Genomic DNA, 20846 nt, shown 5'->3' on the forward strand with positions numbered 1-20846 from the left:
TCTGCGGTAGACAGCTCCCTCATAGTCCACAAGGTAAGATCGTGGTTCGTCAGCCGGGCCGACAACAGTACCCAAACGTGAATGCCCGATAAAAGTTTGTAAATGAACAACCTGGCCCGGCAGTAGAGGCTTAAGTGGTTTGCTTGATTTGTCATGCGATCGTTTCTGAATGTCGTGTTTCTCCTGAATACGTTTTGGATTGTAGCAGGCTTCAGCACCTGCGGTATAAGCTGTTGCTGGGCAATCTGAATTGAAGGTCTTGTTGTTCTGGACATCAGTCGTTGGGCTGGTGAACCCAGGGTCCTGATCCTACAGTTCTGATTACTGTCAACAATTTCAGCTTCAAGGCTAAATTAGACACAGGTGCAAAAGTGAATGTAATGTCTATCAACCTCTACAACAAGATAAGAAATAACGAGCTCCTGATTACGGACAGCTCCACTTTGCATGCTTACGGGGGGGGGGGGGGGAGTACTGGTTCCACTGGGAAGGACCACTTTTAAATGTGTGCTGAAGAAAACCACAAGGGATCTGACCTTCTATGTCGTGAACTCTAACTCTGTGACTCTGTTGGGCAACCATGCGTGCCAGGATCTTGGACTGATTTCTTTTGACAAAACGGTCCACAAGCTGCTGTTATCAATGGACCCGATAAAAGAATACCCCGATCTGTTTGATGACAAACAAGGCAAGCTGCCTGTGATCTACAAGGTATCTACCGACCCCAACGTGGTACCTGTCATTCGTGCACCACACCGTGTGTCACATGCCATGAAGGACAGGGTTGAATCCGAATTAAAAAACATGGTCTCCTTGGGCGTGCTTGAAGAGGTCAGTGAGGCCACTGATTGGGTGTCCGCCTACTCTCAAGAAGGATAAAAATGAAATCCGCGTGTGCATCAATCCGAAAGACTTGAACTTTGCCATTAGGCGCCCCCACTATCCCACTTCTGACACCGTGTAAACAAATGATACATGCGACATGTAATCCAAGATCATCTTTAATCAATATGCAAACTATAGCAGTACAGTAGGTTGTCAGAGCATCCTGACTGCTACCCGAACTGAGCAGTGTAGGAAGTGGCTGTTAATATAAATGATACAATAAGGTGGGGTTAGTGATGCTAACCTATATATGATTGGTTATCATGCATAAACCAATCTACAAGAAGTACAATAAAATATTCTCAAATTATCTGGAAGAGATTCATTCCAACAGCACTCAAGAAAGTCAGCACCATTCACAGCACGACTAGTTTAGTTTAGTTTAGCTAAACTTAGTTTAGTTTATTATTGCCACGTGCACCACGGTACGGTGAAAAAGCTTTTGTTTGTGTGCACTCCTGTCAGAGTAAGACCATACATGAATACAATCAAGCCATCCACAGTGCACGGATAAAGGATAAAGGGTACAACATTTAGTATATTACATTAAAATCCCATAATGTCCAATTGTCAAGGGTTATGGGGAGAAGGCAAGAGAAAGGGGTTGAGAGGGAATAATAGATCAGCAATGATTGAAATAGACGGGCGAAATAAACTTGATGGGTCAAATGGCCTAATTTCCCTCATATAACTTATGAACATATGAACTTATTAAGATAAGTCAATGGTCCCTGCATTCTTTCCAGCTTGACAGCATCTTTCCTATAACATGGTGACTAAAAGTGAACACAATGTGGCTTCACCAATGTCTTACACAACTGTAACATGACCACCGAACTTCTATACTGAATACTCTGACTGATGAAAGCCTTTTTGACCACCCTGTCTACCTGTGATGCCACTTTCAAGATCTATCTACCTGTACTAGATCTCTCTGCATCACAACATTCACCAGAGCCCTGTCATTCACTGTGTAGATCCTGCCCTTCTAAAAACACAACACCTTGCACTTCTCTGTATTAAATTCCATCAACTATTCCTCATTCCACCTGCCCAACTGATCAAGATCCTGTTGCAATTTTTGACAATTATCTTTACTATCTACAATAATTCCTAATTTTGTGGCATCTGTAAACTTGCTAATCATGCCATGTACATTCTCATCCAATCATTGATATAGATGACAAACACCAATGAGCCCAGCACCAAACCCCGAGGCACACCACTAGACATAAGTCTCCAGTCTGAAAAGCAATCCTCCATCATCAACCCTTTGCTCTCTTTCATTATGCTAATTTTCTATCCATTCCACTATCTCTTCTTAGATCCCATATGATCCAGAGCAGCCTACCACGTGGAACCTTGTCTAATGCTTTGCTGTAATCCATAAATACAACGTTTATAGCTCTGCCCTCATCAACCTTTTTGGTCACATCTTCAAAAAACTCAATGAAATTGATGAGACACAATCTCCCATGTACAAAACTGTACTGGCTATCCCTAGTCAGTCCTGCTGTGCTTAGTATCTCTAGTCAGCCCTTGTCCATCTAAATGCATGTATATTTATCCTTCAGTATACTCTCTAGTAACTTTCCAACCACAGATCTTAGACGAACTGACCTATAGTTCCCAGGCATTCCCTGCAGCCCTTCTTGAATAGAGGTAAAAACCTTCCAGTCTTCCGGCACCTCACCATGTTTAATGATGCCTCTGGGATGGCATGTTGGTCTTACAGGGATATGCTAAGTAGACTGGAGCTGTACTCTCTTAATTTTTTAGAGAATGAGAGGTGATCTCATTAAATCCTATTACATTTTTAATGGGCTTGTAAGAGCAAGGACGAATCAATAAATCTCCTACCTGGCACATCAAGAACACAGCGATGCAGTCTCAAAATAAGAGGACAGCCCACACAAGTTGAGATGAGGAGCCATTTTTTCACCACCGAGTACAGTAGATTTTTTGACTCTCTACATGAAGCTTCTTTAGTCAGAGGGCGGTGAATCTGTGGAATTCTTTGCCAAAGAAGGCTGTGGAGGCCGTCAGTGAATAACTTTAAGGCAGAGATAGATGGATTCTTGATTAGTACAGGTGTCAGCGGTTATGGGGAGAAGGCAGGAGATTGGGGTTAGGTGGGAGAGACACATGATTGAATGGCGGAGTAAACTTGATGGGCCGAATGGCCTAATTGTACTCCTATTCCTTATAACCTTATGGTTGTGAAGCTGAGTTTATTTAGGGCAGAGAAGACAGATTTTTTAAATATCAATGGACTTCTGAGATATGGGGTAAGTACACAAAAGCTATGCTGAGGTAAATGGTAGGTCAGGATCGTGTTGAATGATTGAGATGTAAAAAGGTCCTATTCCTGTTTTGATTTCCTGTGTTCTTAGCTCGATTTCAGGATGTGTCTGCTGGTGCCATGCTCTCACAAAAAACCCCAACATATTTTAACTATTTATTTGCCATTCCTAATCAACTATTGATTGCCCATACTTTAAGTTCAAGTCATAGTAGCAGAAGTAGGCCAATCGGCCTATTGAATCTACTTTGCCATTCAATCGTGGCTAATCTCTCTTTCCTTCTCAACCCCATTCTCCTGCCTTCTCCCTATAGCCCATGACACCCTTACGAATCAAGAATTTGTCAATCTCCGTCTTAAAAAAATCAAATGAACTGGCCTCCACAGCCGTCTATGGCCAGCTTCTTCTTGCGTATGGCGTGCACAGCCTAAAGTTGTAGGACAACTTGTTCTTTTTGATCTTATTTGATTGTGCACGCCAGGTTGATTGCATTCGTTGAAACAGTGCGGACCATATGAAGGTTGTAATCTCCCACCCCTATGGCCATGAATTCCACAGAGTCACCACCCTCTGGCCAAAGAAATCCGTCCTCGTCTCCTTTTTAAAGGTACGCTCTTTTGTTCTGACTATGTCCTCTGGTTCGGGACTCTTCCACTGGTGGAAACATTCTCTCCACATCCACTCTATCCATGCCTTTCATATTATACCATATTACATGTTATTTGCCCCACCCCCTCCCAGCATGAGAGTGAGTTCATAAGCACGCACGAAGAACCAGAATTCTGAGCTACCATAAACACTAGAGGATCTAACATTAAATCTTGTGCTGACCTTATTGGTGATCTACTTCCTGCTTTTCATGCTATGAAATTCATGTTTTTTTTAATCACCAGCATAAGTTACTTTTGTGAATATTTACAGCATTCCTGTGTGAAGAAGCTAAATACACATCCAGAATAATTTACCGTCAGTAAAATTGATTCAAGAGTTAACAGTGAATAATTATCATATGTACTGCAAACAGAACAATTACATTCTTAATGTTAGCTGGAAACAATTGGTGTGTGATTAAATGGGTGTATTTTATGATTCATTTTTAGTGTTATTAAGTAAACAATTGGAAAATTGGAACCATTTTGACAAAATGGATGATATAGAGAAAAAAAAATATTTTTCATATAAAATAATCAAGGCCGTTTTGATTGCATGCAAAATTATTCCATGGGTCAAGTCCAATGATTTTGTTGAATTCAAGTTTTTTGAACTTCTCTGGAATAGAGTAGATACATTTATTCCATTTAAGCCCAAAATTGAAAAGCAGTGATGGGGTCGGTCAAAGTCAGTATGGATTTATGAAGGGGAAATCATGCTTGACTAACCTTTAGGATTTTTGTGAGGATGTAACAAGTAGAATGGATAACGGAGAGCCAGTGGATGTGGTGTATCTGGACTTTCAAAAAGCCTTTGACAAGGTCCCACACAAGAGAATAGTGTGCAAAATTAGAGCACGTGCTATTGGGGGTAGGGTGTTAAATCCATGGTATTGACATGGATAGAGAACTGGTTGGCAGACAGGAAGCAAAGAGTAGGAATTTAACGGGTCCTTTTCAGAATGGCAGGCAGTGATTAGTGGGGTGCCGCAAGGCTCGGTGCTGAGACCCCAATTTACAATATATATTAACGAATTAGACAAAGGAATTAAATGTAACACTCTAAGTTTGCGGATGACACAAAGCTGGGTGGCAGTGTGAGCTGCGAGGAGGATTCTGCAGGGTGACTTGAATATGTTGGGTGAGTGGGCAGAAGCATGACAGATGCAGCATAATGCGACTTAATGTGAGGTTACCACTTTGGTGGCTTGAACAGGAAGGCAGATTATTATCTGAATGGTGTCAGATTAGGTGAAGGGGAGGTACAACGAGACCTGGGCATGCTTGTACATCAGTCTGAAAGTAAGCATGCAGGTACAGCAGGCAGTGAAGAAAGCAAATGGCATGTTGGCTTTCATTGCGAGAGGATTTGAGTTTAGGAGCAAGGAGGTCCTACTGCAGTTGTACAGGGCCCTGGTTAGACCGCAGCTGGAGTATTGTGTGCAATTTTGGTCTCCTAATTTGAGGAAGGACATTATTGTTATTGAGGGAGTGTCGCGCAGGTTCATCAGGTTAATTCCCGGGATGGCGGGACTGACGTATGATGAAAGAATGGGTCGACTGGGCTTGTATTCGCTGGAATTTAGAAGGATGAGAGGGAATCTTATAGAAATTCTTAGAGGATTGGACATAGTAGATGCAGGAAAAATGTTCCCGATGTTGGGGGAGTCTCTAACAATGGGTCACAGTTTAAGAATAAGGCGTAGGCCATTTAGGACTGAGATGAAGAAAAACGTTTTCACCTAAAGAGTTGTGAATCTGTGGAATTCTCTGCCACAGAAGGCAGTGGAGGCCAATTTATTGGATGTTTTCAAGAGAGAGTTAGATTTAACTGTTAGGGCAAAGGGAATCGATTTATGGAAAAAGTCGGAACGGGGTACTGATTTTGGATGATCAGCCATGATCATATTGAAATGCGGTGCTGGCTCGAAGGGCCGAATGGCCTACTCCTGTACCTATTTTCTATGCTTTCATGTAACTATAATTAGCAAGGTAAGATGAAACCGATCAATATTCCTCTTCAGTATTGCTAACCAGTAATCTCTAGTCAAAATGCAGGAGAAAATTGAGAGGAACGTTTTAGATTTAGGTTTATGTTTATTATTGTCACGTGCATCGAGGTGCAGTGAAAAGCTTTGTTTGGCAGGTTATCCACATGGATCAGATATACCATACATGAATACAATCGTCAAAATTCTAGTACAATAAATAAATCAAGGGGAAGATACAGAGTGCATAATATAGTTATCAGCATTGTCGTGCACCAGTTCCAATGACAAAGTCCAATGTTTACAATGGGGTAAAGGTGGCACTATTATGATCGTATCTGTAAGGAATATTGGAGTTGTGGAGAGTCCTCTGCCCTTCTGCTTTGTTGCTGTGAGGTTCCTAACAGTGACATTCTGTTAGGCCTGAGCCCAAAGAATCTCTTCTCATAAATCAGACTTTACACACACACAGTGCAACAAAAACTCTCCCCAACTAGCTTAGTAAAGGGCCTGTCCCACTTGGGCGTTATTTGCATGTCATTTACGTGGCATCATTTACGCGTCATGACGCACGACGCGCGCATCGTGACGCTTGCATTATGCGTGCATGGCGTGCATTTATGCGCGCATGGTGTACATTTATGCGCGCATGGCGTGTGGTGAGACGTAGTGGCGTAGGCAGTGACACGCGGTAGCACGCGGCGCCCCAGGATTTGGGGATTCTCAAAATCCTCGCGCACCACCTGCATGACCCTCGAATGATGCCCAAGTGGGACAGGCCCTTAATGGAGTCAATGTTAGAAATCTGAACCTACTGTCCTCTTGAGCTATTTCTCTGCCCCGTACTCTCTCTTTCACATTCAGACTTGGTGCATTCGCGCCTGTCTCTTCTTTTTCTTCTTTTGCTGTTTTGGTCTGTGTTTACTTGTATGTTTTTAGTGCACCTTGGTTTTTGTATTAGGTGGGGGTGGGGGGACAAGGAGCGGTTGGGGGAAACCTTTTTTATCTCTTCCCTCGACGGAGATGCAACTTTTTCCTCGTATCTCCATTTGCACAGCGGCTTTAACATCGTGGAGCTGACGGTGCCTTTGTTAGGGATCTACTTCAGAAGCTCCAACCGCAGGAGTTTCGACAGCCCCGATCGCGGGAGCTTCGATCGCCCCGACAGCGGAAGTTTCGATTTCCACGACCGCGGGAGAAAAGGGGGGAAAAAGGTATAAGTTATTTGCCTTCCATCACAGTGGGGAATGTGAGGTCGCCGAAAAAACAAGATGGAAGTGCTGCCTGCACTGGTGAGGACTCAGAGGGAGTGCCGTGAGTCCAGTGATCTCGGTGTTTTGCAGAGGCATTGCTTCATGAGGACATCCTGGAGTCTACTGTGAGTGTGGATGGCTTTCTGACTGTTCGGGCGGACAGGGACTGCAGAGAAAGTGACGCGGTCGATCCAACTCTGGTCACATCATGGTGAAGGAGTGTGTATGTGGCCCCGACATTAAACTAATGGCTGTGGGTCTCTGCTTATGCTGTGTGCCTTGGGGATTCTCATACACCGCTGTGGTGGCTGTTTAAGTCTACGTTTAATTTTTATGTGGTTATGTATCGTTGTTCCTTTGAATGACTGTTGGCCAATCAAATTCCTTGTTTGTTTACATACTTGGCTAATAAAATTAATTACAAATGAATTACAATTCTTGGAAGATCTCTGGTGCCTGGTACCAATATTCCTCAATCCCACCCCAGCCACCAGCAAAATGGCAGTGGGCATCTCTGATACCCACTCATGATATGTCACTTTGCCTTAAAATATCCCGATTACACACAAACGAAATGAGCAAAAGCACATTCTCGTGAGATGGCATATGAGAGGTGCAAAAAAGGAGACAATGGGTTGGGGCATTGGTAAACCAGAGAAAAGGAACAATTTTAAGAATATTGGCAGAAGCGGCTAAAATTGATCTGCTCCAGTGATCTAATTTCAATGTTGTGTTTTCAATGCACAAAGCTCACAACTGGAGTCTATTCAGAAAAAATGATTCTATAAGTTGTAGAAGACAACAAAGTGGTGTGGGTAGTACAATTGCTGCCTCACAGCCTTAGCGACCGAGACCAATCCTGACCCCAGGTGGTCTGTGTGAACTTGTATCTAATCCTTGGGCTTGTGGGTTTCCTCCAGGTATTACAGATACCTCCCACTTCCCAAAAACGTGGGTTGGTAGATTAAGGGACTGCAAATTGTCCCTTGTGCGTAAGTGAGTGTTAAATTGTGTGTGTGTGTGTGTGTATGTTTGTGTGTGTGTAAGAGTGAATGAGTGCGAGTGTCTGCGTGCTTGCGTGTGTGTGTGAGGCGTGCGTGTGCGTGTGCGTGTGTGTGGCGGGGGGTGGGCAGTTGATGGGAATGTGTGAAGATTAGGATAAGATTAATGTAAAGGCAGATGTGTAATGGCCAGCACAGATTTGAAGGGCCTGTTCCTTTGCTTTATTTCTCTCTATGTCTTAATGAAATGTGAAATGTACAGGGGAGAAGATGTATGGTAAAAGATGCAGAAAGAATGGGATGAAACTAATTCACCAAAGGTGAAAAAATATATCTGCCATTCTTTATTTTTCTTTTGGAAATATTACGTGTGTTTTCTCTATAATTTGTTTTTTGTGCATTTGTCTGCATCTATGTGCCTGTGATGCTGCTGCAAGCAAGACTTTTCATTACACCTGCACCTCACGGTACATGTAGATATGACATTAAACTTGACTTGACTTGTTTCATGTCTTCATGTCCAACACTTGGAAGATCACAGGAAATAGCCATGTGGCCATTCCCCCGCACCACTATTTGATTAGATTGTGGCTGAGTCAGCTGATTTGCTGCCGTACAGTGTTAGAGACCCGGGTTCAAACCCGGGTGCTGTCTATACATTCTCACTGTGACCACGTGAATTTTCTCCAGATGTTCCAGTTTCCTCCAATCTTCCAAAGGCTTGCAGGTTAATTGTCTTATGTAAATTCTCCCCGTGACCTGCGTGGGTTTTCTCCAAGTTCTTTGGTTTCCTACCACACTCCAAAGAGTCCAGAACCAGGGGCCACAGTTTAAGAATAAGGGGTAAGCCATTTAGAACAGAGATGAGGAAAAAGTTTTTCACACAGTTGTTATTCTTTGGAATTCTTTGCCTCAGAGGGCGGTGAAGGCTGGTTCACTGGATGCTTTCAAGAGAGAGCTAGACAGAGCTCTTAAAGATCTGGGATCTTTAAGAGCTCTTTAAGAGTCAAGGGATATGGGGGAGAAGGCAGGAACGGGGTACTGATTGTGGCTGATCAGCCATGATCACATTGAATGGCAGGGCTGGCTCGAGGGGCCGAATAACCTACTCCTGTACCTATTGTCTATTGTCCATTGAAACTATATTCCAATATGGGAATATGGGATGGGGAGTAACGATGGCGCAGCGGTAGAGTTGCTGCCTTACAGCGAATGCAGCGTCGGTACCCGGGTTCAATCCCGACTACAGGGGTGCTGTCTGTACAGAGTTTGCACGTTCGCCCCGTGACCTGCGTGGGTTTTCTCCGAGATCTTCGGTTTCCTCCCATAATCCAAAGACGTACAGGTTTGTAGGTTAATTGGCTTAGTAAATGTAAAAATTGTCCCGAGTGGGTGTAGGATAGTGTTAATGTGCAGGGGGCCCTGGTCGGCGTGGACCCGGTGGGCCGAAGGACCTGTTTCCGCGCTGGTGTGTTGGGTAATGCTAGTGTACGGGGCGATTGCTGGTCAGCGCGGATTCGGTGGTCGAGGGGCTTGTTTCCATGCTGTAACTCTAAAAGTTAAAAAGAGTAGTCTTTCGCATCAACTCCACTTTCCTGACTGATTCTGTAATGCGGGTTTGCCTTTCTGCCCAAAACTATGTCGTTCTTGAATATAGTCAATTACTTGGTACCATCATCCTCAGGGGTTACGAATGAAGAAAATTAAAAAAATTGTTAAAGACACCGACATAAAATATTTACACCAACCTGCAACGTTTCAGTGCCTCCATGCTCATCAATCACATCCACTGACACTATGTCAAGTAGCCTTAAAAACTTTTTCCAACTGTGAAAATCTACTCCAGATAGAAAATACTGTGATGAATGAGATTTAGATTTTCATTTATCTGCATTTCAAGACATCTGATGCCAGTTTTAACAATGTTTGGTTAAAAAATAAAGGCATAGCTTGTTGAATATTATTGCACTTTATGTCATTCCAATGACATGAAAATATTCAGATAAACAAAACGGCACAATGACACAGTGGTAGAGTTGCTGCCTTACAGCGCCAGTGACCCGGGTTTGATCTTGACATATGGGTGCTGTCTGTACAGAGATTGTGCGTTCTCCCCTTGACCGCGTGGGTTTTCTCCGGGTGCTCCTGTTTCTTCCCACACTCCAAAGATGTACAGATTTGTAGGGTAATTGGCTTTGATAAAAATTGTAAATTGTCCCTGGCGTGTAAGATAGTGCTCGTGTGCAGGGATCACTGGTGGGTGTAGTCTCGGTGGGCCAAAGTGCCTGTTTCTGCGCTGTATCTCTAAACTAAAACAATTAACAGCTTTGCTCTGAGGCAACCATTAAGTGTTCCCTATCAATTAATTTTTCAGTATTCATCTACATCATGAAATCTGCTATCAATATAAAGTGATTGATAGTTTTGGTATTGAATAATCGAATCACTATGATGTGGTCTGAATGCTTTTGTTTCATGAAATCTATTGTCCTTTTTCTGTCCCAACTAAAGTGAACATGGACTGATTGTGGTAGAAAAATTGCTACATTTTGTTCGCAGTATATTGAACTGTTGATCCAAGTATGACAAGTGTTGGCAAACTAGTTAGATGTTTATCAGGGCTAAGGAGGACTAGCCACGCAGATCTCATTAGTCTCTGCACACAACCTACTTAGATCCAAGTTGAACTGCGTATGTTTTTTTTAATGGATGATAATTATTTCCATCATTTGCTGAAAAAAACCCAGAAGCTTCCTTGGTATTTACTGGTAAATACATTTAAGGGCAGCACAGTGGCACAGCTATTGGAACTGCTGCCTCACAGCTCTGGTCATCTGGGTTCCATTAGGCTAATTTTCCACAATAAATTGTCCATTGTGAGCAGAATGGGTTATGGTAGGATCAGTGTAAAAACGGGTGCTTGATGGTAAGTGCAAACATGGTGGGTCGAACAACTGTGGGCTGTGTCATGAGAATTTTACTATTCACCTGAACCACAGTCCCTTCTCTCCAGAGATGCTGCTTGTCACGCTGAGTTACTCCAGCTTTTACTGTCTATCTTCGGTTTAAACCAGCATCTGCAGCTCCTTCCTACATAGACAGATAATGTTTGATCTGCAGAATGAGTTTATAAGAACACCACACTGAACAGCGAAATGTAGAAACAAGGAACTGCAGATGGTGGCGTACAAAAATGCTGGAGTAATGCAGCGGGTCAGGCAGCATCTCTGGAGAACATGAATCGGTGATGTTTCTTCAGATCGAGACTTCTTTAGACTGACTGTAGATGGGGTGGGGGTAGGGAGGAAAAAAAGCTGGAAGAGAGGAGGGGCTGGAAAAAGCCTTGCAGTAATACGTTGATACAGGGGTTGATAAGCAAATTGTTGGACAAAGGCCAGAGACTCAAAAAAACAGATGGTGTAAGACAAAATGGTTGAAGAGTTGCAAATTTTGCAAATTTTGAAGGAATGAGGGTGGAAATTGAGAGGGATAAAAAGGTGTGAGACCAGATGGGGCACATAGGAGAAGGGGGGGGCAGGAGAGGGTATATGGGGAAAGAAGGGAAATGGAGAGGGTTGTAGTTACCTAAATTTGGAAATTTCTATTTTATACCATTGAATTGTAAGCAACCCAAGCAGAATATGAGGTGTTGTTCCTCCAGTTTGTGTGTGGCTTCACTCTGGCAATCAGGCCCAGGCCAGTAGGGTCAGCATGGCAATGGAAAGCAATGGTTAGCAACCCCGAGATTCTGCAGGCCATGGTCGAAGTCTCACAAATGCTGCCTGACCGGCTGAGTTACTCCCGTGCTTTGTACCTTACCCTGAGCAGCTAACCTGGCTTGATGTATTTTCTATCTGTAATGAAGCTTGAACTCACGGAGCACGGTTTTATGGACACCATTTAATGGGCCACACCCAAGTTCACATTAATTTTTTTCCCTATATTTTGATGTCTGCTTTAAATTTGACAAACCAACAAAGACAATGGGAAATCCATCACGAGTTGCTGGTTTCTCCACACAATGCAATCAATTCAATGGAAAATATGGCCTCAGCCAAAATGGGTCTAAACATCAAGAAATATATTTTTGATTAGTTTTAGATTCAAGTGATTTTCTCCCTTTTTTTTGCAATGCTTGCAAACATTTTCTGCAGTTTGGAAAGTGTTCTGAATTTTTCCACATTTCCACAACAAAATATTAAATAACATTCCCTTTGGACCAGTTTGACAGAACTGATTAACTATGAAATAAGGCTGAAATTGAAACGTCGTCTGTAATTATTTAGGGCCGTGTGTTTCTAATAAAACACTAATTTAATTTAAGTGGGGAGTAAACTAGTGCTATCATTTTTATGCTTGGACCCAGGTTTATATTTTGTCCAAGGCTTATTAAGTTACCAGTTTGATACAGCCCCAGGTATGTGCATGAAAATAAGTGTGCTTTCATTGAGTGTTGTTTGACAGTGGTCTCTGACCTTGTGTTGGAGACAATACAATGTTCGACTGTTAAGTTGGAACTGTTGGGCTTTGCTGTGTGGTGCTCTTCACTGTTTGGACATGTCTAGGAGTACTCCTCGAACTTACAGCTACAATGAAGGTTATGCCAATAGAATTGGAAGATTAAATGGCATGGAATGGAATACTTTATTGTCACATGTGGCCAGGCACAATGAAATCTTTGCTTGCATACACAAGGTATGCAAATAGCAGCCACCTACGGTGCTGACAAAGTTATGAAGCACGACGGCTCCTCCTTTTGTTCTCTCCCTCCCTCTCCAACCCCCCCCCTACCCCGAACCCCTCCCCCCCCCCCCCCTCTCCCCCCACAATGGTGAGCAAGCTCTTGTGAAGCATAAGTGCTGGCATTGACCCATTAGGTTGAATGGCCTGTTTCCGGGTTACACATATGCCACTTTTAGTCATATTAAATCCCTTTAGGCACTATTATCAAACTTATCCTAGATACATTCTGTCTTTGCCAACTGGATCTTTCTACATCTATACATATTTCTATTTTGAGTTGAACACTTCCATCTTAATTTTATGTTTTAAAAAAAGACCCACATTTTAACACAAATTATACATTTAAATAATTGGTTTTCAAACAAATAAATAAATTACTCTAATAGTAATAACTATTATGATTTATGTATCTGTGGATGTTTTTTTTTTACAGGAAACTTGGTCCAAATCAATTGCGAATGAATGGGTTTCTTTCGGGTCAAAAATGGACATTCCAAACTTTTTTGATTTGCAGATCTGAAATTAATGTCATATTTAATCAGCAAAATGGCTGATGGAATGAGTACCTAATCAAGAAAGCAGTTGGCTAGTCTCTGTCTTCACCAAGTAGTAAAGATAATTTTGTGCACCATTAACCACATGCAACACCTCCTAGCCTGCTGCACTTTGCTCCGTCATGCAGACAGAATGCAGTTCATTGAAAGTACATTCTGCATCAATTGGTGCAGAACAAATTTAAACCTTAGCAGTGCCCAAAAAGCTGTGTATTTTCACCACTTACAAGATACTAACTCTGATTTATCGGGTTACCTTGTTCATTCTCATTTTATTCTGATGTAATTAAAGTGCACAATAAGATTTCACATTAGAAAATCAAAATTCTGAGAAATGCATGATCCATATCCATAATTATTCAGTATGAATTTCCAGATTCAGGAACAGTTTCTTCCCATTGAATTGTCATTCAAGGACATTCTTGCTATTGAGGGTGTGCAGTGTAGGTTCATGAGGATAATTCCCAGGATGGTGGGACTGTCATATGTTGATAGAATGGAGCGACTGGGCTTGTATACACTGGAATTTAGAAGGATGTGAGGGGATCTTATAAGATTATTAAGGGATTGGACACACTAGAGGCAGGAAACATGTTCCCAATGTTGGGGGAGTCCAGAACCAGGGGCCACAGTTTAAGAATAAGGGGTAGGCCATTTAGAACGGGGATGAGGAAAAACTTTTTCACCCAGAGAGTTGTGAATCTGTGGAATTCTCAGAAGGCAGTGGAGGCCAATTCTCTGGATGCTTTCAAGAGAGAGTTAGATAGAACTCTTAAAGATAGCGGAGTCAAGGGATATGGGGAGAAGGCAGGAACGGAATAGTGATTGTAGATGGTCAGCCATGATCACAGTGAATGACGGTGCTGGCTCAAAGGGCCGAATGGCCTACTCCTACACCTATTGTCTATTGTCAAATGAACTAGCCTATCAGCAACTAGAGAGCGGTCCTGATCTACCATCTACCTCATTGGAGACCGTCGGACTATCTTTATTCTGACTTTACTGGACTTTATCTTGCACTAAACATTATCCCCTTCATCTGTACACTGTGAACAGCTCAATTGTAATCATGTATAATCTTTTTGTTGACTGGATAGCATGCGACAAAAAGCTTTTCATTGTACCTCAGTACAGGTGACAATAAACTAAACTAAATTGTAAGTGTAAATTGATTGTTATGTCAAATATCATTAACATAATGAACTCTCAAATAGTGCATATTTTCAATTTTGGTATACATAGTAATCTGTTAAGTGCACAAATAGTACAAGACTTGTGTCCAAACAACAAAGCTAATAGAAGATAGACACAAAATGCTGGAGTAACTCAATGGGACAGGCAGCATCTCTGGAGAGAAGGAATTGGTCATTCCTTCTCTCTAGAGATGCTACCTGACCTGCTGAGTTACTCCAGCATTTTTTATTTAAACCAGTATCTGCTGTTCCTTCCTAAACAAAACTAACATAACTATCTTAATAGTCAAACATGTAAGCATGTAAGATGTGAAGATCATGATCTAACACCAGAGTGGTTGGTATAAACTTCATTGTGAATACATCACACATGTGTGGTTATAAACACAAATCACTCATAATATATATCCCTGGTACATAGGTTAGAAAATTTGACTCATGATGTACATGCAGACTGAAGAGAGTGTTTGTACCCCATCCACTTCCCAGATGGCTGCCTGATAAGCTGCAGCATTTATATTTAGTCATTTTTTGACAACATTTATCTTCCTAAACTGCTATTTATTACATTAATGTTTAAAAAAAAGAACGAAACAGAGTAAAAACAGGATTATAAAAAGAACGGAAGATGGAAACAACATATTATTGTCAGAACTTGGCTTGAGGAAAATTATTGTTTTGGTACACTTTATTTGCGTGGAATTTAGTGCTTAAATGAGTACTGTATTTACAAAAGGATCCATAACACATTTCAGAAAGTATACGTGTTTTGTAGTTCTTTCTACTGAGGTTAAAGGGGGTCAGAACACATATGCATCTTATTAACGTAAACATTAGCGAATGGCAGGAACAAGGAACTACAGACGCTGGTTAGCAAAAAAGACATAAAGTGCTGGAGTAACTCAGGGATGTTCAGGTCCTCCAGAGATGCTGGCTGACCCACTGAGTTACTCCAGCATTTTGTGTCTCTTTCTGATATATGGCAGTTGGATTAATTACATCTCTCATTTTCAGACCAAGTACATCTTGTGCTGCTCTGGAAGTATATAATTTTGTTAAATCAGTCACACATTGATCTCGTTTCCCTTTCCCCTGACTCTCAGTCTGAAGAAGGGTCTTGATCTGAAACGCCACCTATTCTTTTTCCCTAGCTGATGCTGCCTGACCCTCTGAGTTCCTCTAGCTTTTTGTGTCTATCTTCGGTTTAAACCAGCATCTGCTGTTCCTACCTACACGAATTGTTAAGGAAATTCATGAGGGAATATATTAATATGATTAACAATACAGCTCTCTTGCGCTTGTTCAATATGGTCCTAAGGTTTATGATGGTAGATAATAGTGATTGACGGCACAGTGGCACGGCGGTATAGTTGCTGCCTCACAGCACCAGAGGTAGGGTTTGATCCTGATTACAGGTGCTGTCTGTGTGGAGTTTGCATGTTCTCCCTGTGACTGCGTGGTTTTTCCCCAGGTGCTCCACACGCTAAAGACAACAGGTTTGTGGGTTAATTGGCTTTGGTAAAAAATTGTAAATTGTCCATAGTGTGTGGGATAGTGTTAGTGTACGGGGCAATAACTGGTTAGTGTGGACTGCGTGGGCCGAAGGGCCTAATTCCATGCTGTATCTCCAAAGTAAAGTCCAAGGACGGTCTCAGTGTAACATTCACCTGAAAAACAGTACCTTCAATGGTGCAGTGCATTGGACACTGCAAATCCATGCAGTCTCTACTGTTCTCCACAGATGCTACTTGACTCGCTGAGTTACTCCAGCATTTTGTCTATCTTTGGTATAAACCATCATCTGCAGTTCCTTTCATTGCCACGTAACCTCATTATGTCACACAAGGAATAATCAACAAACAGGAGCTCATCATTTAGGAGGATAAAGTCAACAATAGTGGATTCAGATGCATGGTGTTCCTATCAACCACAGAGATTACAAGTGAGCATGTGTTTTGCTACTGACAACAAAGATTGCACAATTAGGCTTAACGAGGAGCCAATATTGTGATGCTGTTCCAGACTAATCTTATTAGGAATTGGCAGTCAAATAAGGTCTTCACCTTTTGTTCACTTGTGAGATATGGGAGTTGTTGTTACGACCAGCATCAATACCTGGTTTACCTATCCTGGATAGTAATGAGTTGAACATTTTTTTTAAACTGCATGTAGAAAAATATTGTTTTAAACTCCACGAAAAACAGTAAATGATGAAAATAGCAGATCATGCTACATTTGTAGGTAGAGAAGCCGCAGAGATTTTAGATTAAATATCCTTTGTCCATGATGAGGCATTGCCTTCCTGAACCACAGATGTCTGTGTGATGTTCGTGTTATACTTTGGCCTAAACATGTGGTGTAACTGAGTGGCTTTTTTGGCAGGTTTAGTGGCAGTTAACAATCAACCACTTTGCTCTGGTGCCTGAATCACAGATCGGCCACAGATGTCCTTTTAGAAAGGAGATGAGGAGGAATTTCTGTAGCCAGAAGGTAGTGAATCAGTGGAATACATTGCCATGGACTGCTGTGGAGGCCGTCATTGAGTATTTTTAAGGTGTAATCTGACAGGTACTTAATTGGTAAAGGTATCAAGGGGTTATGGGGAGAAGGAGGAAAATGGGGGTTGAGAGGGAAAGATAGATCAGCCATGATTGAATGGTGGAGTAGATTCGATGTGCCGAATGGCCTAATACTGTTCTTTTGACGAACTTATGTAGCAATGTTACAAAATTTTGAGATTAAAAAAATCAAGTCTGCAATGTATCCCATCAGATAAAGCATAAAAAGAAGTTTAATTTGACACCTAATTCACTTTCATATCTCAAGTATTTAAAAAGTTATGGCCATTTTCATACTCGGAAATTAGCATCTTGTTCCCTATTGATTTTCTATGGACATAACAAAAAAGCTGTGATCATGGACAGTCAAAAGCCCATAACCTTCTTAAAAATTAAGAGTACTGAATGAAATTTTCAGTTATCGTAGATTGAACCATTCTGAAACAAATATAAAATAATCTTACTTGGATGACCTGAAATTAAAGCATATAATTAGTTAGTTACCCAAGTGTAGCTAATTTCAAACTTCAATTACTAGATCTAAACATCTATCCATTTCTTAATAAATGATTAACATTTTTAAATAGCCTAAGTGTCCAAATAATATTTATAAATAATTCACAATAAAACATGATTTTTAAATCTCATTTACATTAATTTATAGGCCAAATGGAAGGAATTTAGTGTTCAATTGCTGTAAATTAAAGTCCATTTTAAATCAGCTTTCTAGTGGGATCCTGTGAATGCGCTGGTTTAGAACGTTCACATTGCGCTAGATTTGTGCCCTCAAATGCCCAGAAAAATACTGCGGGTTATAATGGGCCCAAAATGAGCTACTCGCAACTTTAAACTTTGTATAAAGGGATCTTAAGAAGCCCTTTTTAATGTAAAAATAAGCAGCCTACCTTCTACTATTTGCTCTATGCGACCCTGACAGCTGCCGGTGGTCGCGGGTTTAAAGATTGATTTTTAAACTACTATAACTATTATACGAGGCCTTTAAAACTAATAATAGCTTTTGCGACGGGGTCTTCCAGCGATTTTTCGTTAATAATTAACTAGGCTGAACATCTTCGATTTGAACAGCTTAGAGAAAATCGCGTTTTAAACCCGCCCCCCTCTAAACGGCGCCAAAATCGCGCACACCCGCAGCGACAGATTTTCAGCGACGCTTCAGGTAGGCTTTGCAACATACCTAACTTATGAGGCCAGACTGGATCAAAAAGAGATTTATATTTCTCTTCAGGACATCAGACAATTATTGGAGAATATGGAGTTTGATACGGGGAAGTTTCCTCAATGTTATGTAGGTGAACTCTTTCAGTGATTAAAAATTTGATGCCTGTATGCCTTTGTTATTTTTGTCTTTTAGAGAGTGTTCCAACAGATGTCAACCACATCGAAGTGTTGATGAACAACGGTGTTACAGCCTTGTGCTTAATCTGTGGCGACCGTGCGACAGGGAAACACTACGGAGCTTCCAGCTGCGACGGGTGCAAAGGTTTCTTCAGGAGAAGCGTTCGTAAAAATCACGTCTACTCATGCAGGTGTGCTCCACGCTGAGCTTTGGGTAACGATACGATCCAATATGATACAACTTTATTTATCCCAGGAGGGAAATTGATCTGTCAACAGTCTCAGTCTCAGTCTGCCCCACGACATAAGAGGATGGAATTGTAAAGTTTCATAGCCGCAGGGGAGATGGATCCCTTGTGGCGTTCTGTCCTGCATCTTGGTGGAACCATTGTAACTAGAGTCATGATTCACATCAACAATGCCTAAACTTCACTGAAGGGAGCTTGAGTCTATGCCATGTACAGTGCTTTGCCATTCATGAATAAAATTAATTCGGGACAGAAGTGTCTCTTCCAAAACCGTTACCAGGCTCAACAAAAGCTCGAGGGACAACACCTCAACTTCCATTTTGTAGCTGGCAGACTAAATACTGGATTCTGCAATTTTAGATAACTTGCTCTTTTATCTATCTGCATCAACATTTCCCAATTCTGCTTGCCATCATTGTGGCTTGGATTTTCTTCTTTATTGTTTGGTCTGGCATGTCAGCTTGCTTTACCATCATCCACACGTCTCACAGATAAATGTTTAACCTGATCACTACTGCTACTTTAGTACATCTGGTCTCACTCTATCCAAGATACTTTTTTGTTCTACCCATCCCAGATAAGGTGAGCAGCCATAGTCTTTTCCCCAGGGTAGAGGAACCTAAAACTAGAGGGCATAGGTCTATCTAAGTCAAAGGGTCGGCAGGGATGATTTAGGCCAAAGGGTTTATTTCCACGCTGAACAGCATTGTGATTCTACAATTATGACCTTCTCTGTTGTCTAAACTGTTTATGTTCCCTTTTTCCTAGTTCTGGGGAAGGATCCTAGCCCTCCAATATTAACTGCTTCATTCTCCACAGATGCTGCTTGACATGATTATTATTATTATTATTATATTTATGGGCGCCTTTCAAAGCAGATTACAAAACATATAAGCAGAATAAAACAAAAAAACATACCAAAAGAACATTAAAACGAACTTCTAACAAACTTAAAAAATAACAAAAGCAATGAAAAGACAACAGACTGCTGGTGGGGCTGCCATCTCCCCAATGCCACACCGCTTTTTGGATGTTACCATGATGGATGTTACCAACATTTTCATTTCATTTAGATTTTCAGCTTATTCAGTTTAGATTTTCAATTACAGTCTGAAGACGGGTCTCAACCCAAAATCATCCATTCCTTCTCTCCAGAGATGATGCTTGTTCCGCTGAGTTACACCTGCATTTTTTGTCTATCTATACATTTTAACCTCGATGGCCTTTCCCTGCCGTTTGGAGATGTGTCATTTGCAGATGGGAAAGGGCTGGAGAGGGATAGGGGTTGGAAATTTTAAAATCTATTCAAATCAGTAGACAATAAGTTAAATCAGAAATAGTGCAGAAAATGAAGTCTGAGGAAGAGTCCCGACCCGAAACGTCACTTATCCATGTTCTCCAGGGATGCTGCCTGACCCGTTGAGTTACTCCAGCACTTTGTATCTTTTTCTGAACAAACTATGAAACTGCCTTGTATAATTATTTATATGTTTTGTAGTCTGATGATTACGGATGGGAAACTGAGAGAACCTTTACCTCCCTTGGCCCAGTGATATTGTAGGCAATGCATTAGCATAAGACCTATTGAGATCTACTAATGGGGCTGTCCCACTTGGACAACCTAATCCATGTGTTTAGAAGACCCTAGACGAGTTTAAAAAAATGTCACGGTCATGTTGACTTGCCAAAGTAAAAGACCTCCTACGACCTCCTACGCCTATGTCTACGACCTCCTACGCCTATGTCTATGACCTCCTACGCCTATGTCTACGACCTCCTACGCCTATGTCTATGACCTCCTACGCCTATGTCTACGACCTCCTACAACCCCCCTCGACCTGTCTTCCACACCGAAGACCATCTACGACTAGCTACGAGTGGAAATGATCACATGGTAAAATGATGTCATGTTTGCATTTTTTTTTCTCGGGCCAGTTACTGACCTACGACTACCTACGACTAACATCACGACCTACTACGACCCACCTACAAGTAAAAAGTATCAATTTTTTCCATGCCGACCTTTTTTAACTCATGGACATTTTTTATCAGGCTGGAAAAAACGCCGCGACCTCCTTGAGGCCACGAGCACGCGGAGACCACTCACAAGCATG

The 20846-nt window shown here is 41.7% G+C and overlaps 1 protein-coding gene across 3 annotated transcripts in view; it reads left to right on the top strand.

Annotated features, from left to right (window-relative positions):
• The window catches only part of LOC116982537 (hepatocyte nuclear factor 4-beta-like), a 67871-nt gene that overhangs the window by 10083 nt on the left and 36942 nt on the right, over positions 1-20846 (top strand). For all 3 annotated transcript variants that reach the window (XM_033035797.1, XM_033035796.1, XM_033035798.1), the window contains one exon: positions 18501-18675. In XM_033035797.1, the coding sequence (XP_032891688.1) occupies positions 18501-18675 (175 nt within the window). The remainder of the gene's footprint in view (positions 1-18500; positions 18676-20846) is intronic.

The sequence above is a fragment of the Amblyraja radiata genome, chromosome 17 (assembly GCF_010909765.2).
Source record: "Amblyraja radiata isolate CabotCenter1 chromosome 17, sAmbRad1.1.pri, whole genome shotgun sequence".
In the NCBI taxonomy this organism is placed as follows: domain Eukaryota; kingdom Metazoa; phylum Chordata; class Chondrichthyes; order Rajiformes; family Rajidae; genus Amblyraja; species Amblyraja radiata.